Below are 19,532 nucleotides of genomic sequence, written 5' to 3'. Positions count from 1 at the left end.
TACGTCTTCGTGGTGTCGCTTGATAGCGCCATTGGAGAGATGAAGGGTGAGACGCCTCGTGAGCTTCGTCGTAGTCATCCCTATGATGTTTCATTGAGGGCTTCACAGTTCCCTTTTCTGCAGGAGTATTCATACACGAGATGGCTACGCTGAAGTTCCGGTGTCCTCTGGCAGGGGTTGTTCTTTATAAGGAGTTGGGATGTCTTCATGTTTTTATAGAAAATAACCAGATCTATTTTGTCGTTGTCGTTGGTGGGTTTCACGTCTTTGTGGATGATTTTTCTAAGGGCTTCCTCATCGGCTCTATAATGGGTGGACATGGTGTTTTGGTAGAAAATTTTGATCCTGGCTTCTCCTACTGGCTTTTCTGCTGGGGTTGAATACCATCTGTCAAGGTGCTTGTTGATGGCGATTTGCACCTCTCTATTAGAGAAGCCATTGTTTACCAGGACCTGCGTCGTTCTGTCGAGCTCTGCGTGGGTTCGGGCCCAGTCGCTACAGTGCGTCAGTGCCCTTCTGACATAAGCATCGATTGTGGACCTCCGGTAGCGTTGAGGGCATTCACCTTTGCCGTTGAGGCAGAGTCCTGGGTGGGTGGGCTTTGTATATACTCCGGTCCTAAAACATTGAGAACTGGCTTCAACCTTTACATCTAGGAAAGGGAGCTGCTTACTGATACTGTTCTCTGAAGTGAAGTTTAGGCCGGAGACGCGCTGTAGGTTGCTCCTCAGGTCTTCAAGCTCCCTACGGTCCCTCACGAGGACGAAAATATCGTCTACGTAACGGACGTATATGGGAGGCTTTCTGGTAGTACTGAAGACCTCTCTCTCCACCATCCCCATGAAAAAAATGGCGAAGAGGACTCCAAGGGGCGAGCCCATAGCCACACCATCAACTTGCCTGTAGAGTTGTTTATTGGGACCATAGAAATGGGCTTCCTTGGTACAAATCTCCAGTAGTTGGCGTAGGAGATTTTTGGGGATCTTTAGCTTTGCAGGGCCATCCTCAGGCTACTGCTATGGGAATGTAAAAACTCATAAGATGAACAACCCACTGCGACCCATCATCTCTCAGATCCCGACTCCTTCCTATCATTTAGCCAAAAGATTGAACGCCCTCCTAACACCCTTCATTCCTAAGGACTACAGCATTGAGTCTACCGCTGACTTTCTGTCCATCCTCAAAGGTGTCGATGCCAAAGGGGATATCGCATCCCTCGACGCGGAGTCTCTCTTCACCCACGTCCCCGTGGATAGGACCATAGATGTTTCTTTAATAAAGAAAGGAGCTCCCAAAAACCACCATCATTCTGCTCACAAAAGAAATTTAAAAAGAGAAACTCTAATAGAAAACACAGAAGTGCTGGCAACAAACCAAGACCATAGAAGACTACCTATCCTCGAGGCTCTCTTTATTAAAGAAACATCTCCCAATCTTAATATACAAACTAGGGATTTAGAGGCCCTCCCTAGCGTAAGGAGATCTCAGCTCCCTGAAAGAAGGCACAATACTGATGACGTCACACAACAGCCGACCAATTAGGAAGTAGAATAGTTCGGGAGTCCCAGTCCAGCCCACTAGCCAATCAGAAGCCTCAAAAATGAAATATCAGACCAACACTAATAGTATATAAACACAAAAATTCAATCAGATATTCACACTCTAGCCACTGATGAAGCACTAAGTAGTGTGAAAACGCGTTCTGGCCAGTTTTTCACTTTGGTAAAGCCATGCCCAAAGTAACTTACAAAACAATGTCATATGGTGACATTATAAGACAACTTCTCGTGGAAGGGAAAAAGATTCTCAGAGAAAGAGAAAAGGCAGATAAAAAACTCTGCAATAATAATCTTACCATTAAATTTAACCATATATATATATATATTTATATATATGTATGTATATATATTGATGGGTCTTCTCTTCTTTCTCTTTGTAATTAATATATTATTTTCTAATTTACCAGTCTATTTTTTCCAGTTTCTACACTCCTTTTTTTTTTTTTTTTTTTGGTATTTGTTCACTTCTATTTTGTTTTTTATTTTTTCTTCCTTTAAGCTTCTTTGATACGAATTGTTTGTTAATATACTGCACTTTGGTTAATGCATCAATGCATTTGCATATTTTTTGATACTCCTACATGATTAGCAAACAATATATTTTACATAAGAATGTTCTAGAAATCCTTTATTATACACAGATATTCTATTTTTGTGTCTTTATCTCTCTGAGGTGTCTATTCACCTGTTTTTTTTATCATTATTTTATGATTAATTTATATTGACCCCGTCTTTTTTCTGCAGAAATCCATTTTTACGTATTTGTTCAACTTTCCATTTCTTTTGAATATGATCTTTTACATGTGTTGTTTGTCCCCTCCCCCGCTTACTGCATTTTGGTTAATACGCCAATATATTATTTCAGATCGAGGTTGAATGTAAAAATTTCCTTGGAAAAGGGACTTGAAGATCTTGTATTGTCGACATATCTGGTGTAGCATCTGCAGCACACCTATCTCATGAGTCATGTATCATGCGGTGACATACAATGGAGGGAATGAATATTTTCTTCTAATGTGACCTTTATGATGTAGCTTTTTCACATAATAATCATCTCAAACTACACTTGATGTCCCACACTGGAGAAAAGCCTTTCCAATGTGACCTTTGCTATGAAGTTTTCTCAGAAAAGGCTTATCTCAGCCAACACATAAGGACCCACACTAGAGAGAAGCCTTCCTAATGTGACAACCTGTGTGATGCAGCTTTCTTGAAAAAAGGTGGTCTCAAACGACACATGATGACCCACACAGGAGAGAAGCCATTTCAATGTGAAATGTGTGATGCAGCTTTCTCACAAAAATTCACTCTCAAACAACACATGATGACCCACACAGGAGAGAAGCCATTTCAATGTGAACTGTGTGATGCAGCTTTCTCACAAAAAGGCACTCTCAAACAACACATGGTGACCCATACTGGAGAGAAGCCTTTCAAATGTGAACTGTGTGATAAAGCTTTCTCACAAAAGGGTCATCTCAAACAACACATGTTGACCCATACTGGAGAGGAGCCTTTCAAATGTGAACTGTGTGATAAAGCTTACTTCAAAAGGGCAAGTCTCAAACTACACATGGTGACCCATACCGGAGAGAAGCCTTTCAAATGTGAACTGTGTGATAAAACTTTGTCACAAAAGGGTCATCTCAAACAACACATGATGACCCATACAGGAGAGAAGCCATTTCAATGTGACTTGTGTGATAAAGCTTTCTCACAAAAAGGCACTCTCAAAGAACACATGGGGATCCATACTGGAGAGAAGCCATTCAAATGTGAACTGTGTGACGAATTTTTCTCAAAGAAAGATCTCAAACGACACATGGTGACCCATACTGGAGAGGAGCCTTTCAAATGTAAACTGTGTGATAAAGCTTTCTCACAAAAAGGTACTCTCAAACAACACATGGTGACCCACACTGGAGAGAAGCCTTTCAAGTGTGAACGGTGTGATAAAACTTTCTCACAAAAGAGTCATCTCAAACAACACAAAATGACCCACACTGGAGAAAAGCCTTTCAAGTGTGACCTGTGTGATGCGACTTTCTTACAAAAGAAAGGTCTCAAACGACACATGGTGACACACACTGGAGAAAAGCCTTTCACGTGTGACCTATGTGATGGAACCTTCTCACAAAAGAGCAGTCTCAAACAACACATGGTGACCCACACTGGAGAGAAGCCTTTCAGGTGTGGCATGTGTGATACAGCTTTCTCACAAAAGAAAGGTCTCACACAACACATAATGACCCACACTAGAGAGAAGCCTTTCAAATGTAAACTATGTGATAAAACTTTCTCACAAAATCATGATCTCAAGCAACACATGGTGACCCATACTGGAGAGAAGCCTTTCGAGTGTGGCCTGTGTGATAAAACTTTCTCACAAAAGGGTGATCTCAAACGACACATGATGACCCACACTGGAGAAAAGCCTTTCAAGTGTGACCTGTGTGATGCGACTTTCTCACAAAAGGGTCATCTCAAACGACACATTGTGAAACACACTGCTGGAGAGAAGCCTTTCAAGTGTGAACTGTGTGAGGCAGCTTTCTCACAAAAGGCAAATCTCAAACAACACATGGTGACCCACACTGGAGAGAAGCCCTTCAAATGTGAACTGTGTGATTCTGCTTTCTCACTAAAGGGTACTCTCAAACAACACATGGTAACCCACTCTGGAGAGAAGCCTTTCAAGTGTGAACTGTGTGATGCAACTTTCTCACAAAAGAGCAGCCTCAAACTACACATGATGACCCATACAGGAGAGAAGCCATTTCAATGTGACTTGTGTGATAAAGCTTTCTCACGAAAAGGCACTCTCAAAAACACATGGTGACCCATACTGGAGAGAATCCTTTCAAATGTGAACTGTGTGGTAAAGCTTTCTCACGAAAGAGTCATCTCAATCGACATATTGTGAACCACACTTGAGAGAGGCCTTTCAAATGTGACATGTGTGATGCAACTTTTTCACAAAAGAGTCATCTCAAACAAGACGTCATGGCAAACATTAGAGAGAGGCCTTTAAAGTGTGAAATGTGTGATACAGCTATCTCAGAAAAAAGTAAACTTAGACATCACGTGGTGACGGGAAAGGAGCCTTTTCCACTTTCTCATAAAAAGGATTTATTTCAAGTGTCACGTAGTGACTCCTACTTCTTCACGAAAGGTTAATGTCATACAGTGTGTGATGATTGACTCTGGTGAGAGGCCTCTTCAATGTGACCTGATTGATTTCATTTTTCTGTATGATGGTATTTTCAGCTATTAAGTATTGATCTAATGTTTGGTAGATGAGTCATCACACACGCATATTGTCAACTGTAAATATTAGTTTTTTAATCTCAGTTGTGCAGTTGTGTGATATTTGGTCGATTGCATAATTGCAATTTTGCTTTTTCATAACCAAAGATTCCTGAGTGTTCCATTAAGTGCACAAATGTTTTTGTAATTGAAAAAAAATCACAATCATTAGAGTGGTGTAAGTGGTTGATATAGATATCTACATATCATGAAGGATGGAGTTCTGTTTACCTTAGTATTATGTAAATTTTTTGGGGGGTATATGCCCATGTTACTTGTAATATGTGTTGATGTAAATACATCTACGATGATATACTCAGCAGTGTTTATTTTATCATTTGAGACACTACTACCACATTTCAGATACACAGCACATCCACGGCAAGGCCGCTTCATTAAACCTTCTTTGTCCCCTCATGCAGAAATAGAGAAGATGGGGAGAAATCCCCTCGGGCTGCGTCAAATTATTTTTTATACTCCCTCACAACCATCCCCCACCCGCTCCCCTTCATGCATCATAGTATCATCCATACACAACCATTCTCCATTCACCCCTCTCTTCTGTCTTCTCCTGTCCTTACTCAACAGACTTTCCCCTCTTTCCCAATGCCCTTTTTACCCCATCCATCCATCCATCTCATCCTTGATCGTCCCCTCACGTTCATTTCTTCCACCTCTGCTTTCCACACCTCTTTTACTAGTCTTCACTCATTCTTTCCATGTATCCAAAACATCCAATACTCTTTCATCAACCCTATATCTCAACTCCTTTTCCACCCCCGTTCTCCTCACCTATTAGTTTCTCACACTACCCAGCCTAGTAACCCATATCATACATCTTTTGAGGTGCCTGAAGAGCATGGAAATTTCTGGTGAAAGGGCTAGGTCCATTCCCTTCAGAGAAAACACCTGCTTTAGCGCTGCCCTATAGCCTTGCACTGCCGAGAGGGAGATCTTCTTGGACTTCCTGAAGGAGTGGAAGAAGGAGGCGATCTCAGGAATGGTGGCTTGATCTGGGACTATTTTCCTGGAGTGGCACCATTCTGCAAAGGCATTCCATGTCCCTTGATAAAGGTTATTGAGCTCAGGAAGAGCGAATAGGAGTGGGCATGTCTTCCGCCACCTCTCTGGGAAAACCCTTCTTTAGGATGATCCGGACCATAGTCTGAACGCGTGAAAAATGAGTGCTGAAGGGTTCTTGTGCCAAGCCCCGTTGATGGGTTGATGTAGAAGGTCTGGTCTTCCCTGAAGGGCCAGGGGCTCTTCTACTGCTAGATCGAGGACATCTGGAAACTATGGGGCTTCTGGCCACCAAGGAGCGATCAAAATCATCCGAAGGTTGGATGCGTTTCTTGCTCTCTGGAGCAAGGGAAACGGTGGGAAAGCGTAGGTGTCCAGGTTGTCCCAACTTTGCAGAAGAGCGTCCTCTCCTGCTGCCAGAGGATCCGGGAGAGGGCTGAAATATATTGGAAGTTGGTGATTCCATCTCGTGGCGAAAAGGTCCACCAGAGGGGAGCCCCATTTGTTGATGATGAAGTTCGCTACTTCTTGGAGGGACCATTCTGTGCTGATTATCTGACTCCTTCTGCTGAGGTGGTCCGCCCAGACATTCTTCTTCCCTGGGATGTAACGAGCCTTGAGCGACACTTGGAGATTCTCGGCTAGATTGAGGATGGCCATAGTCAGAAGGCATAGGTCCTGGGAGACTGTGCCCTCTTGCTTATTCAGGTAGGCTACTACCGAGGAATTGTCCGACATTATGCCCACTACTTTCCCCGAGACTTGATCCTTGAAGTGACGGAGAGCCAGGAGTACTGCTTTCAACTCTAGCCAGTTGATATGGGCTGTCCGCTCGACTGTGGACCAGGAACCGCTGATGTGATCGTCGTTGAGGTGGGCTCCCCAGCCCTCCATGGAGGCATCGGAGAACAGGAGGACTTCGGGGGGAGATGGGCCGAGGGGCATCCCCACGAGTAGGTTGCACGGGTCCTTCCACCAGAGAAGAGAATCCTTGACTTCTTCGGTGAGGGAGATGTGTTGTCGGGGTTCTCCCTCTTGCGGGGCCCACTGAGACTTGAGGAGCCACTGTAGCGGTCGCATTCTTTGTCTGCTCCTGGGGATGAATCTCTCTACGGAGGCCATATGGCCCAGGAGGATTTGGCATTGTTTCGCCGTCAGGAACCCGGTCGATAGTGCCTGTGCAACTAGAGAAGTGAGATTCTGGATCCTCTTTTCTACTGGGAAGGACTTCATTAGGGAGAGTCCAGGACCATACCCAGGTACGTGGCTCTCTGTCTTTGTAAGAAATCTGACTTTTCCGGGTTGACTACGGTGCCCAATTTCCGGACGAAGGTTAGGAACATTCTCAGGTGTTCTTGGCATAGCTGGGCGGAATGTGCAAGGATCAGCCAGTCGTCCAGGTAACGGAGTAGGCGAATCTGGAGTGGGACCACGCTGAAACGAGTTTGAACACTCTGGTGAAGACTTCGGGTGCTGTGGAAAGTCCGAAGCATAGGCAGGTGAACTGGAAGGTGTTGCCCCTGTGGACGATTCTGAGGAATTTCCTGGAGGAGGGATGCACTGGTATTTGGAAATAGGCATCTTGGAGGTCCAGCGACACCATGAAGTCCCCTTCCCTGATAGACTCCCTTACGGACTCTGGGGTGTCCATTCGGAACTTCGTGAGGGAAAGGAACTTGTTGAGTGGAGACAAACCGATGACTGGTCTCCACCATGTTCGGGGGAATCAGCATGCGGGTTAGAAGGGAGGCCCTCTTCAATGGAGGAGCATAAATTAATTTCTCTGAGGAGGGGATCACTGGGGTCTCCTAGAATGGTGTCTCTCCTGCGTGACTCGATGTTGGCCCAAGACCAACGTTGAGAGGCAGGCAGCTTGATGCTTCAGGGCTCTGCTCGAGCTTTCCAATAGAGCCTGGAGGTTGCATTCCTCCTGGGGTTGCAGCTCGGGTAAAAACTCCCATACTGAAGCCAAGACGCGTTCTAGCCAGGAGTTCACCGCGAGAGAGAGAGCCAGGCCCTGAACGAGGTCGCTGGATTCTCTGCCGGAAAGGATGACGTTTCTTCTGAGCAGGGTATCCACGTCCGCTTTGACAAGCTCTGGTAATCGAGCCGGGATCAAGGCTTCTTTAAGGTTTGTCCCCGATGGGATGTAGAAGTGGTTTCTCGGTTGTCCGGTTTGTGAGTGCGTCGGAGGCCTGGTTCATGGCTCTTACCGTCTGTGTACTCCATGGGAGTTGGATTGGAGGTGGTTTTGTTGTTTGAGAATTGCCCGTCCTGAAGATTTCCGACTCAAACGTGGCTTCCTCTTCTTGTGGAGGGCTCAGTTGATTAGCTCTCTTAACTTTAGAGAGGATCTCTGAGAAGGAGGGTTTAACCACCATCGGGGATTCCGACTGGGAATCCTGCGAAGTTTTGTAACTTGCCCTCTCATCCCCGGTGCTGTGGACGTCGTCGTCGTCGTAGCTGGCGTCTGTCCGGTCAGCGAGAAACACCGCGTCTTCATCCTCGTCCCTGATCGGTTCGGGGGGGTTCCGATCAGCTGGAACATGTTCTAGGGGAGCTCTTGTGGGCGTTGAATCCTTGCGAACTTCGGAGTCTAACAGGAACTTTTCCTGAGTTGCCCGGATGAATTCGCGTTGTTCATCCATCATCTGTTCTTTCATTGTGTGAAAGAGGGAATAGATAGTGGGGAGAAGTTCCTGTAAATGCCCGCTTGGAGAGTCGCGATTAGGTTCAGATGGTCCGGGGGACCCTAAGGAGAGGCTCTCTCTTCTGGTAGAGGTGGGTTTACCCGCAAGCAACGCGCGCGTAGGCCCACCTCTGTCCTCGTGATCAAAGGGCATGGAAAGGTCTCCGTTGATCACCCGGCTCTTCCTAGGATGGGTTTTACGCGTACTGCGGGATTCCTGAGTAGAAGAGGCTGAGGGGCTCTTTGTCTTCGAACCCGGGTTCTTTGTCCGTGTCGGCGTCGAGTTTCCGGGATGGGTCGAGGGCAAGCCGCAAGCGACCTCATCCGGGAAAAAGCTCGTACAGGAGCGGTAGCTAGAGGTGGCCGGAGGCCCATGTCCGTCTACGCTAACCGTCCTGGTTGAAGGAATAGAGGACAACTTGGCCTGAGAATGACTCGAGGTGGACGTTGTACCACTTTCCTGTCTACTACGCTTTGGCGGAGGGAGAGAATTGCTCGTCTCCTCTGAAGCCGTAGTCTGCCTTCTCTAGTTTTTGGGGGGTGAAGGTGGAAGCCATCCGGGATGGGTCAAGGGCAAGCCGCAAGCGACCTCATCCGGGAAAAAGCTCGTACAGGAGCGGTAGCTAGAGGTGGCCGGAGGCCCATGTCCGTCTACGCTAACCGTCCTGGTTGAAGGAATAGAGGACAACTTGGCCTGAGAATGACTCGAGGTGGACGTTGTACCACTTTCCTGTCTACTACGCTTTGGAGGAGGGAGAGAATTGCTCGTCTCCTCTGAAGCCGTAGTTTGCCTTCTCTAGTTTTTGGGGGGTGAAGGTGGAAGCCATTTCCTATGCTTGCGCACCTTTTTCCCTGCATGCGCTTTCCTGTGAACATGAAAGTACACGGACCACTGACTATCATCCCACTGAATGGACGTCTCACACGGGGATGAAGGTGAACTCTTGAGAGCTCTACACTTGATACACCAAATGTGAGGATCCGCTTGGGCTGGCGGTAAGGGGGTGAGGCAAGGATATCTCCCTTCGGCGAAGGCACACAACCTATCTTGAACAACAACAATACTGGAACCAGATTCCATATTTACAGTAAAGGGTAGGATACCCGGCGGCGGTTTGGGGAATAATACAGGAAAAAGAGAGGGCACTCAAGAAATTCCAGGACACAGGATGGCGTAGGTAAACCCCGATGCAATTGAAGGACGACGAACTCCTTAGCGTCCTGGGAGTGAACTGGCGACAATCGAAGCGGGTTGCTTGATTTTCGACCCACAACGTAAATATTGAACCGTTGATTAATTAACGGTTCGCTGCCGTGCTAATAAGGGATTTTGACTGAAAATCGGCCCAATAAGGAGGAAACCTATTAAAACTAAATAGGTATAGTTGAGAGATGTTGACTCGTTGACTACCGCGAAGAGAATGGAGTATAGTGTACGAGACTTGTGGTGGAGGGCAAGGGCCCCCTCCCTTGCCCCAATAGGACCCCTTACTGAGGATAAGCGTTGTCCAGACCCACAGAGCGAAGATTTTAATTTAGCGGTAGAAATATTTGCGCTACGCGAAGTATCCTATTGTAAGGAGTACCGAAGTGTTTGTATTCTTCGGAACAAATATATATATATATATATATATATATATATATATATATATATATATATATATATATATATATATATAAATATATATATATATATATATATATATATATATATATATATATATATATATATATATATCTTCTTTGTACATCTTTGTTTAGATCCAAGTCATTTAAACCACACGTACAAGTATGTTTTAAATCACAAGTAATTTTAAATATGTCCATAACACGAAAATAATTCTAATAGCCATCAGATACGAGTTTCATAATTTGAAATAGCGTTCAGAAAAAGGGAGTGTACATCTTTCAGTGTATTTGGTAAAAAACAATTCGTGTTGCCTTATATACATCTGGCATGATCGTGCAGTTTTATTGGACATTGGTTACACCTAAATCAGGGTACGATTAGAGTATCAATCTGGGAATCATGCTATTGATAATGAATCAAGAACCAGTCACAATCCGCGTTGAAGACTTAATACGGCACATTTATCAAAATTTAGTGTTATCTTTGTATCTTACACACACATGCACACGCATATTTTAAATCTGTATTCACAATTGAAAATACACAAAATTGGGATGAAGGAGAGAAAGATCCCCCAATGGAAGAAATAATTGTGACACAGAGAGAAATAAGGGACCAAATAATAAACCTTGATGTCGGAACATTAGAGCAAGATCAGCAACACAGAAGCATCGCTCAATATCATATCAGCTGAGATGGCTGACGAATTATTTAATGCAATTCCTTTTGATGTCTCTGTTTTACAACTTCTCTCGTTAGCCTCCCTCCAAGCCCAGTATGAGATTAAAGCACATATTCCTAAGCCCTTTCATTTCTCTTATGTGTTTGTCAGATTATCAGGCCGACACTATTCTATCACCAGCAAGTTCCAATTTGCCCACCAAGTTGTAAAGCTCTACAATTAAAGGAGTCACCCATTTAAGCAAGACCTTTATTCAAATTACTATACAAAACTTATCTAATATTGAGACATAAAGAGCTACAAGAACATTTTAATAATGTACACTACACTAATGGCAATATTACTCAAGGTGGACACAATCATGGCGGCAACAAACATCATTTCACTTCACTTGTCCCTGTTCCCTACTCCAGACTCCAGATCGTCACCACTGTCAACAAATGTTTCATAAGAACTGCATTCTCCGTTTCCTACGTACTTGCACTCCACTTTATAATATACTATGCGCCAGCACTAACAATACTGTCAATAATACAGCAAACACATTATCTAAGTTAGCACAAAATGGTTGACAGTGAAACTCAAGGGGCATGGAATCGCTGGCTGGTTTGCAGTGTGCAATATGGCGAGCCGCATCTAACCGTGTGACGTTAATCTTAATCATTTGTGAGCATCCTGCGCCGTAAAGGTCACTTGACTTTTTATCTTGTATGGGTCGGCATGTAGTTTTTGAGATGATGCTTTCTCCTGCAAAATGCGTCGCAAAGGTCACGCCCCAAAGGTTCCTCTACTGTGTAGGTCGCTATTTGGATTTTTTGCGTCAAAAAGCTCACACTTGAAAAGCGTGTCTTCTGTGTAGGTCATAACATGATATCGAGGATTTAATTTTGTATAAGCTGCGTCGCAATGGTCATATTTGAAAGAAATTTCTCATGTGTAGGTCGATATGTGATATTTCGCACTGAAAGGTGTATCGTAAAGGTCACATTTGTATAGTCTCTCATAGGAACATAAGAATGAAGGAGACTGCAAGAGACCATAAGGCCTACACTAGGCAGCTCCGTATCCATCACCACCTGTCATCCCCATCCATAAAATTGTCTAGTCGTTTCTTAAAGCAACTGATAGTTTCAGCGCTTACTACATGGTTACTAAGTTTATTCCATTTGTCGACCACCCTATTAGTAGGCCCAAACCAATTCTTGCCTATTTCCTTCTTAAATCTAAATTTGTCCAGCATATAACCATCACTACGAGTCCTGCCCTGTTGTTTTAATATGATGACCTTGTTTGCATCACCCTTGTTAAAGCCTTTGATCCACTTGAACACCTCTATTAGATCACCCCGCACTCTGCGTCTTTCCAGAGAGTGTAAGTTAAGGTGCCTAAGCCTCTCTTCACAAAACAAATTTCTGAGTCCATGTATCATTTTGGTCATTCTTCTCTGTACTGATTCTAATGAATTGATGTCCATTCTGTAGGACGGAGACCAAAACTGTACCGCACAGTCAAGGATAGATAGAGTTTAATAATTACCTCTGCATTTCTATTCGTTACCGTCCTAGCAATGAAACTTAACGCTCTATTAGCTTTATGGTTTTAAGGTCCAGACTCACCAGAACTCCAGAAGTCTCTCTCGCACTCAGTTTTCTCCAAAAGCGTGTTATCTAAGCTGTATCTATTTTCGGGGTTGTGTAGCCCTACGGTTAACACGCTACACTTAGATATACTGAAGTTCATTTGCCATTTCACCGACCATGTGAACAATTTGTTAAGATTATCCTGCAGAATCTCTGCGTCGTCTCCTGACCTAATTAGGCGTCCCATTTTAGTGTTGACCGCAAACTTACTAACATCACTATTCATCCCATCGTCTAAGTCGTTTATGTACATAATGAACAACAAGGGAGCCGGTGGGATCATCACGTGATATTTGAGACCACTTGTTCCCTTAATGGTTGCGTGACAAATGTCACACTAGAGAGGTTGGTCTCCTGTGTGGGTCACCACATGACATTGAAGATTTGACTTTCTTGTAAAGGTTGCGTCGCAAAGGTCACACTGGAAAGGTTTCTCTTCTGTGTGGTTCATTACGTGACGTCGAAGAGCTGATTTTAATTTGAAACCCACGTCGCAAAGGTCACACTGGTAAGGTTTCTCTCCTGTGTGGGTCATCATGTGGTCTTTGAGATTATGCTTTTCTCTGAAAACTGCGTCGCAAAGGTCACACTGGAAAGATTTCTCATCTGTGTGGATCATCACGTGACGTCGAAGATTTGACTCTGTTATGAAAGCCGCGTCGCAAAAGTCACACTGGAAAGGCTTCTCTTCTGTGTGGGTCATCACGTGATATCGAAGATTTGTGTTCGTTATGAAAGCTGCGTCGCAAAGGTCACATTGGAAAGGTTTTTCTCCTGTGTGGGTCATCATGTGGTCTTTTAGATGATGCTTTCCTCTAAAAACTGCGTCGCAAAGGTCACATTTGAAAGGTTTCTCTCCTGTGTGGGTCATCAGGTGACGTTGAAGACTTGACTTTGTTGTGAAGCCCGCGTCGCAAATATCACACATGAAAGGTTTCTCTCCTGTGTGGGTCATCACATGACGTCGAAGACTTGACCTTGTTGTAAAAGCCGCGTCGCAAAGGTCACACTTGAAAGGTTTCTCTCCTGTATGGGTCATCACGTGATAATTGAGACTATTCGCTCCCTTGAAAGTTGCTTCGCAAAGGTCACACTTGAAAGGCTTCTCTCCTGTGTGGGTCATGACGTGATTTTTGAGAGCGCTCGTTCCTTTGAAAGCTGCGTCACATAGGTCACACTTGAAAGGTTTCTCTTGTGTGTGGGTCATCATGTGACGTCGAATATTCCCCTTTCTTGAGAAAGTTGCATCGCAAAGGTCACAGTTGAAAGGCCTCTCTTTAGTGTGAGTCATCATGTGATATTTGAGACCACTCCTTCTTTTGAAAGTTGTGTGGCAAAAGGTACACTGGAACGGTTTCTCCCCTGTGTGGGTCATCACGTGACATCGAAGATTTGATTTTGTTGTGAAAGCTGCTTCGCAAAGGTCACACTTAAAAGGCTTCTCTCCTGTATGGGTCATCACGTGATATTGAAGATTTGATTTTGTTGTGAAAGCTGCTTCACAAAGGTTACACTTGAAAGGCTTATCTCCTGTATGGGTCAGCACGTGATAATTGAGACCACTCGTCCCCTTGAAAGTTGCGTCGCAAAGGTCACATTTGAAAGGTTTCTCTTCTGTGTGGGTCATCATGTGACGTCGAAGATTAGCCTTCGTTTTGAAAGTTGCGTCGCAAAGGTTACACTGGAAAGGTTTACCTCCTGTGTGGCTCGTTATATGCCTTTTGAGACTACTCTTGTGGGAGAATTTGGCATCGCATGAGCCACACTGGAATGATTTTTCTCCGGCGTCCATAGCGAATGTACAGAATTGAAGGGCAATTCTCCAAATGAAATATAGATTGTTAAATCCTGGACCTGAAAACATATACATAAGTTTTTAAACGTTTGTAAACATTTTTTAATCATAAGAAATGTATTGGATATTGAATATAAAGTTATAATTCAACACCAATACGTCCAAACTTATCGATATACGTAGAAATACCTCATGATAAATCCATACGTCATATGAAATACTGGAAAATAGCGAGAAGAATATGTTCGTTGTCATTTGGCACAGCTAACACCCTCTTACAAAATGTTTCCCAACACTCCTAGCAAACAGAAGAAGAGATAGCCAAAAATTTGTTTGCTGTCATTTGGGATAGGTACAATAATGAAACTATAAGTATAATGACCAATCTAGGTTTCAATTTCGTCAACAATTGGTCCCATAGTGTCGGAAGAATTTCGTGACAAACTATGGCAGGCAGACAAACAATCTGAACTTCTCAGATCCTTATACTACACTCATACACTATGTTTGCATTGCCTCTAGTTTCTCCTTGAAGCTGGCGTTGATGGGGGAGATATTTTCGTGATAGCCGACCTTTCCGGTTGTTTTGCGTGTGGTAGGGCATTGCATCTTCACTAAGGGAAGAGGTCAAACGCAGAGTATGGGAGCCCAATATATTTTACGTTTCGCCCAGTGTATGCGTGTAGTATAAGGACTCCCATACTCTGCGTTTGGCCTCTTCACTACAGAGCTGTTGCAGTCATTGCTGCTGTTACTCATCTTCACTAACTTTGCTGGGCATCTTGGGTTCCAGGCGTGGTGCGTTTGTTTGCAATTCGGGCAGCAGGGTTTTACAGGCTGATTTTTGAGAACTACGACAACTATCGCATCGTATTCGAGGGAGATATAAACGCTCACCACTCCATACTCTCCTTCAGCAACCAACGCCAAAGGACACCACGTCGCACATCTCCTCGACGAGTTCCAGGACGTCTGCCTCCTACACAAATAGGTAAGCACAAAACTAGTGTCTACCGGTCCCAGATTTCATCTTTACATTCTTTAAGCACTCTGAAAAAAATGAAGAAAAAAAATCTGGACCCGGGGATTTTGTGGCTATCAATCTATCAATCTATCAATCTGTTTCACTATCTTACTAATGCTGATGTTAGTCTACTTCACCTCCAATGACAATCGGATCGCAGTCAGGTACCACATCTAACTTCTCATTTGTAAACACCATGAGAAAATTTGTTAAACGTCTCGCTCATTTCCCTCCGTTTCTATCATAACATCTTCGACGTTTTTATTTGAGCCTATCCTTTCATTATTTTTTGTACTGAAAGAGATGAGAGAAACCTTTTGGGTTGGATCTCGCTTGTCTGGCAACCTTAATTCCGAAGTTACGTTTCGCTGCGCGCGTGTTCTTTTTAACTAGTCAAACCACATCGTAATATTTAGATCTAATGTGTGTTTCCCCGTTTTTTCTGCCGTGAAGCCTCCTTATTATTCCAACTTCGATTTTCAGCCTATCCGTCATCCATCTGACAGTATTAGTATTGGATCTTATTGTTTTGAGGGAAATAATGACTATATTTTATGCATTCAAAATCAAAGCTGTTAGGATATTGTACATTTCATTCAGATCGCTGACCATGCTGTTGACCTCACGCTTGTGAGTGACCTGACTCAAGGTACGCATACTACCCTCCGTCACCCGACTCCTGACTGAGCTAATGACGTTCGCATTGGCCGTGTATCTTATTCTGTTATAGTCCGCTGGGTTGGTCTCATGACCAATTGTCCTGAAAAAAAAAAATCATCAAAATTGGCTCTCCTCAAGCCAGGTATTAGGACGTTAGTTGTACTATTCAATATATCAAATAATTTTGATGATCTTCAGAGCTAGCCCTAGACTATCTCCCATTTTTACGCTTCTCATTAGATACTCATATTTAGTTAATAGTAAGTCCAGTATTCTCTCCTCTCGGTGGTAGTGTTGGGAGACTTGGGAGCGTGAGTTGGTGATGTAGAAATCGATGGTGTAGTTGGGAGATATGGTATACCGCCAGGAAGAAATGAATGTGGAAACAAGCTGTTGGAGATGTGTATGAAACAGGAGATAGTGATAGGAAACAACCCCCTACAAAATGTTAGGTTAGGTATTATCGAATGTGGGACAAAAGGTCCCCGGACAAAATGTCCTGAAATCTGCACCCCCGGAGGCAAAATGTCCCCAATATTTAGGACAAGAGGTCCCCAATTCTTTTTCAACAAATATTGATTTTTAACAACTGTTTATACATTTTGGGTCATAGTTAATTGTAGTTTTATAACAAACCTTAAATTCAACCTCCATTTATCGATCCCTTGGAACCCCTCCCCCCTATCTATCCAATGCTCGGCGAATATGTATCACACGGCCTCTGCCAAGTTTTATTCTATTGGCGTTTAAAACGGTTCAATGTATAGAGTTCTTGGTGGCTGGGAACACCACGAACTTCATCTCACGACAGAATACCGGACCTCGTTCTTTCCTGATAACGGGTAATCATACTTTGTCTTATTTTGCACATAATTTTACATTTATTTAGGTTCAATTTCAAGTAAAATTCCAGAAACACGCAAGCACGAATATTTATCATGAAACTTATGTTGTCCAATAGCTTCTAACCTAATGTAATCTAACCTAACACAATTCCATAGGGGACAAAATTCAAGAGAAAAAATAAATAAATAAAAAATAAACAAGTGAATGTGTTTGCGTAGTACTGGAATATAATCTAGTTTTTTTTTTATGGGGGATATGGTTATTAGTTTGCATTGTATTTTGTAGGCTAATGCTCCTGCAGCCATTCCCCTCCACAAGTTTGAAATATTTGGCTTCTTTCACTACTTGACTTAGTCTCCTGCTAACCTACAGCACTCTTACTAGAGTATCCAGCACCTAAATAGCTACAATCATAATGGTCTGCAAATTACAGGTATATCCAAACATGTACCTGACTGGTAAACGCAAATAATATTTTTCACTACCTGTGTGGCTTCCTTCTTTGCTTGCAATCTTTGTGACACTTCAACGACTCGAAGATCTCCAGGAGTTTCAATTATTCTTGCAATTCTAATGTTATCTCCTTTGGAAATGACTTGGCGTTATTTACACTTTCCCGAGGAAAATGTTCTTATCAGAGAAAAAGAAAACTTAAATCATATGCTTTATGAGGGGATTACTATACTTTTTACTTCCTTATTCGGGAATCTACTATTTTGCAAGCTGGAACGATTTTTTCCTTACTACTCATGAGTTTTAGTTATTAAGAATGCCTGGAATGTATCTGGGGCTTTGACACTGTTGCTATATTAGTGGATGGTAAATTATTAAAAAAGGAAGATGGAGTAACGATGGGCTCTTGGTGTTTTTCTTGCAAAATTCTGTGTGGGTTTGGTCATAAGAACATAATAATGGGGGAGACTACAGAAGACCATTAAGCCTACACCAGGCAATTCGCTATCCCTTGCCACTTGTCATTCCTATCCATAAATATATCTTCTCTTAAAACAATCAATTGTTTTGACGGTCACTGCAACTCTATTCCATTCGTTTATTAACCACTCTGTTGGTAAACCAATTCTTTGCATAAACACGGCAAAGGAAACATGGATTGGAAGTGAAGCGTTTATTTTTGACGTTTCGTCTATTGGCTTTCTCAAAGGAATTGCGATTTGCTATTTGTTAGGTACGACCACCCGCTTGCGCGGGATCGGTTTTTGTGAAGCGCTATATTCGCTTCACGATTGGCTGTCTCAGCGGGCCAATCAGAACACAGCGTTCTACGCTCGCATACCCCCTTGAGCTGCAAAGCATGTATATAAACTCTGCACGTATCCAGTATGCTCATTCCTTTGAGAAAGTCAATAGACGAAACGTCAGGAATAAACGTTTCACTTCCAGTCCATGTTTCCTTTGCCGTGTTTATGCAATTTGTTCACATGGATTTTCAAACCAATTCTTGTCTATTTCCTTCTTAAACCTAAATTTGTCCAATTGAAACAAAAATTTCAGGTGTTATTTTGTAGTTGTTATGCTGAATCATTATCATCAGATCACTGAGACAGAGAGAGAGAGAACGAGAGAGAGAGAGAACGAGAGAGAGAGAGAGGGGGGGAGGGAGAAACACAAACAAAATGAAATAACCAGTTGGCTGACATTACAGTGTTTGCTCAACTTGATATTAACAGTACGCTCCACCACCTCTAGGAAAAATATAATATATCCGCGAACGCCCAGCCGTCTTCCGGCACTGGGAAGCCGAAGTCAACCAGCAGTTCGACGAAGATGTCAGGAAAGGAGTCATTCAGCCCGGCCGTAGCTGCCTGAGAGACCACAGAGCGGTTTCGAAAGGACGGTCGCGGTGGTCAAAAAAATCGGTCAACGTTGGAGCACAGTGGTTTTCCAGGAGCTGAATGCATGGTGCCTCCGGGAGACTCACCACACGCCAGCAACATTCGACGTGGCCTCAGGTATCTCAGCCAAATTATACAAGACTCTGGCCGACGCTCACTCGGGCTTCAACCATTTGTAGCTAGACAAAGTGAGCAGGCCCCTTAATACCTCCATGACGCGCTAGAGCCGGTACCACTACTGCCGGAAACCTCTGGAGCACTGCTCAGCCGGCGACACTTACACCAAAAGGTTCGACGACGTCATCCATGACCTGCCTTGGAAATAGAAGATTGTAAACGACACCCTACTCTACGATGCGAGTGTAAAAAAGACGCTCTAGCGTGCACACCAATTCTCAGAGATGTGTACTAAAGGAGAGGGTGATGCTGAAGCCAGAAAAGTTTCAGTTCCTCTAGAGGAGATAGGACTTTGTAGGTTCACGGTTGGGCTGAGACACTTGCAAGCTCACTGAGGAACTTTAAGATGTCCAAGTAGCCCTCCATCACCGACGTGCAATCATGTTTTGGTTTTGTGAACCAACTGGTACACTTCCTGGCCACCACCCCACTTACAGCGCACTTCGGAGACCTGCTCTTCAAACAGTCTCTCTTCCACAGTCAGTCCAATACCAGAGCCAAGGCAATGGCGAATACCTCCAAAAGGGTGATGTGGAACCAGACGGGACCTGGCGGCAGCTTGGATGATGATAAGGTATCCTTCGCCCTCTTGTACCAGTATACTCCTCCCCGTGGTACCAATAGGTCTGTGGCCCAACTACTTACGGGCAA

General features: G+C 43.7%; 2 protein-coding genes across 3 annotated transcripts in view; one reads left to right on the top strand and one right to left on the bottom strand.

Moving 5' to 3' along the window:
• Window positions 1-5,177, top strand: part of LOC143031374 (uncharacterized) — a 10,848-nt gene extending 5,671 nt beyond the window's left edge. For both annotated transcript variants that reach the window (XM_076195108.1, XM_076195107.1), the window contains exon 2: window positions 2,425-5,177. In XM_076195108.1, the coding sequence (XP_076051223.1) occupies window positions 2,797-4,398 (1,602 nt within the window). In that variant the 5' untranslated portion in view covers window positions 2,425-2,796 and the 3' untranslated portion in view covers window positions 4,399-5,177. The remainder of the gene's footprint in view (window positions 1-2,424) is intronic.
• Window positions 5,178-11,036: 5,859 nt separating this feature from the next.
• Window positions 11,037-17,453, bottom strand: LOC143030667 (uncharacterized). The gene is made up of 2 exons (XM_076193845.1): window positions 17,337-17,453; window positions 11,037-14,380 (listed from the first exon to the last, which is right to left on the bottom strand). The coding sequence occupies exon 2, from the start codon at window positions 14,316-14,318 to the stop codon at window positions 12,864-12,866; it is 1,455 nt and encodes a 484-aa protein (XP_076049960.1). The 5' UTR covers window positions 14,319-14,380; window positions 17,337-17,453; the 3' UTR covers window positions 11,037-12,863.
• Between the last annotated feature and the right edge of the window lie 2,079 nt (window positions 17,454-19,532).

This window comes from Oratosquilla oratoria, chromosome 12, assembly GCF_046742065.1.
Source record: "Oratosquilla oratoria isolate Oo_2021 chromosome 12, ASM4674206v1, whole genome shotgun sequence".
NCBI classification, from domain to species: domain Eukaryota; kingdom Metazoa; phylum Arthropoda; class Malacostraca; order Stomatopoda; family Squillidae; genus Oratosquilla; species Oratosquilla oratoria.
This window is presented reverse-complemented; position numbering and strand designations above follow the sequence as displayed.

What these genes read in the sequence shown, in the direction of transcription:
- LOC143030667 (XM_076193845.1), bottom strand. Translation starts at nt 14,318, where the DNA reads ATGGACGCCGGAGAAAAATCATTCCAGTGTGGCTCATGCGATGCCAAA.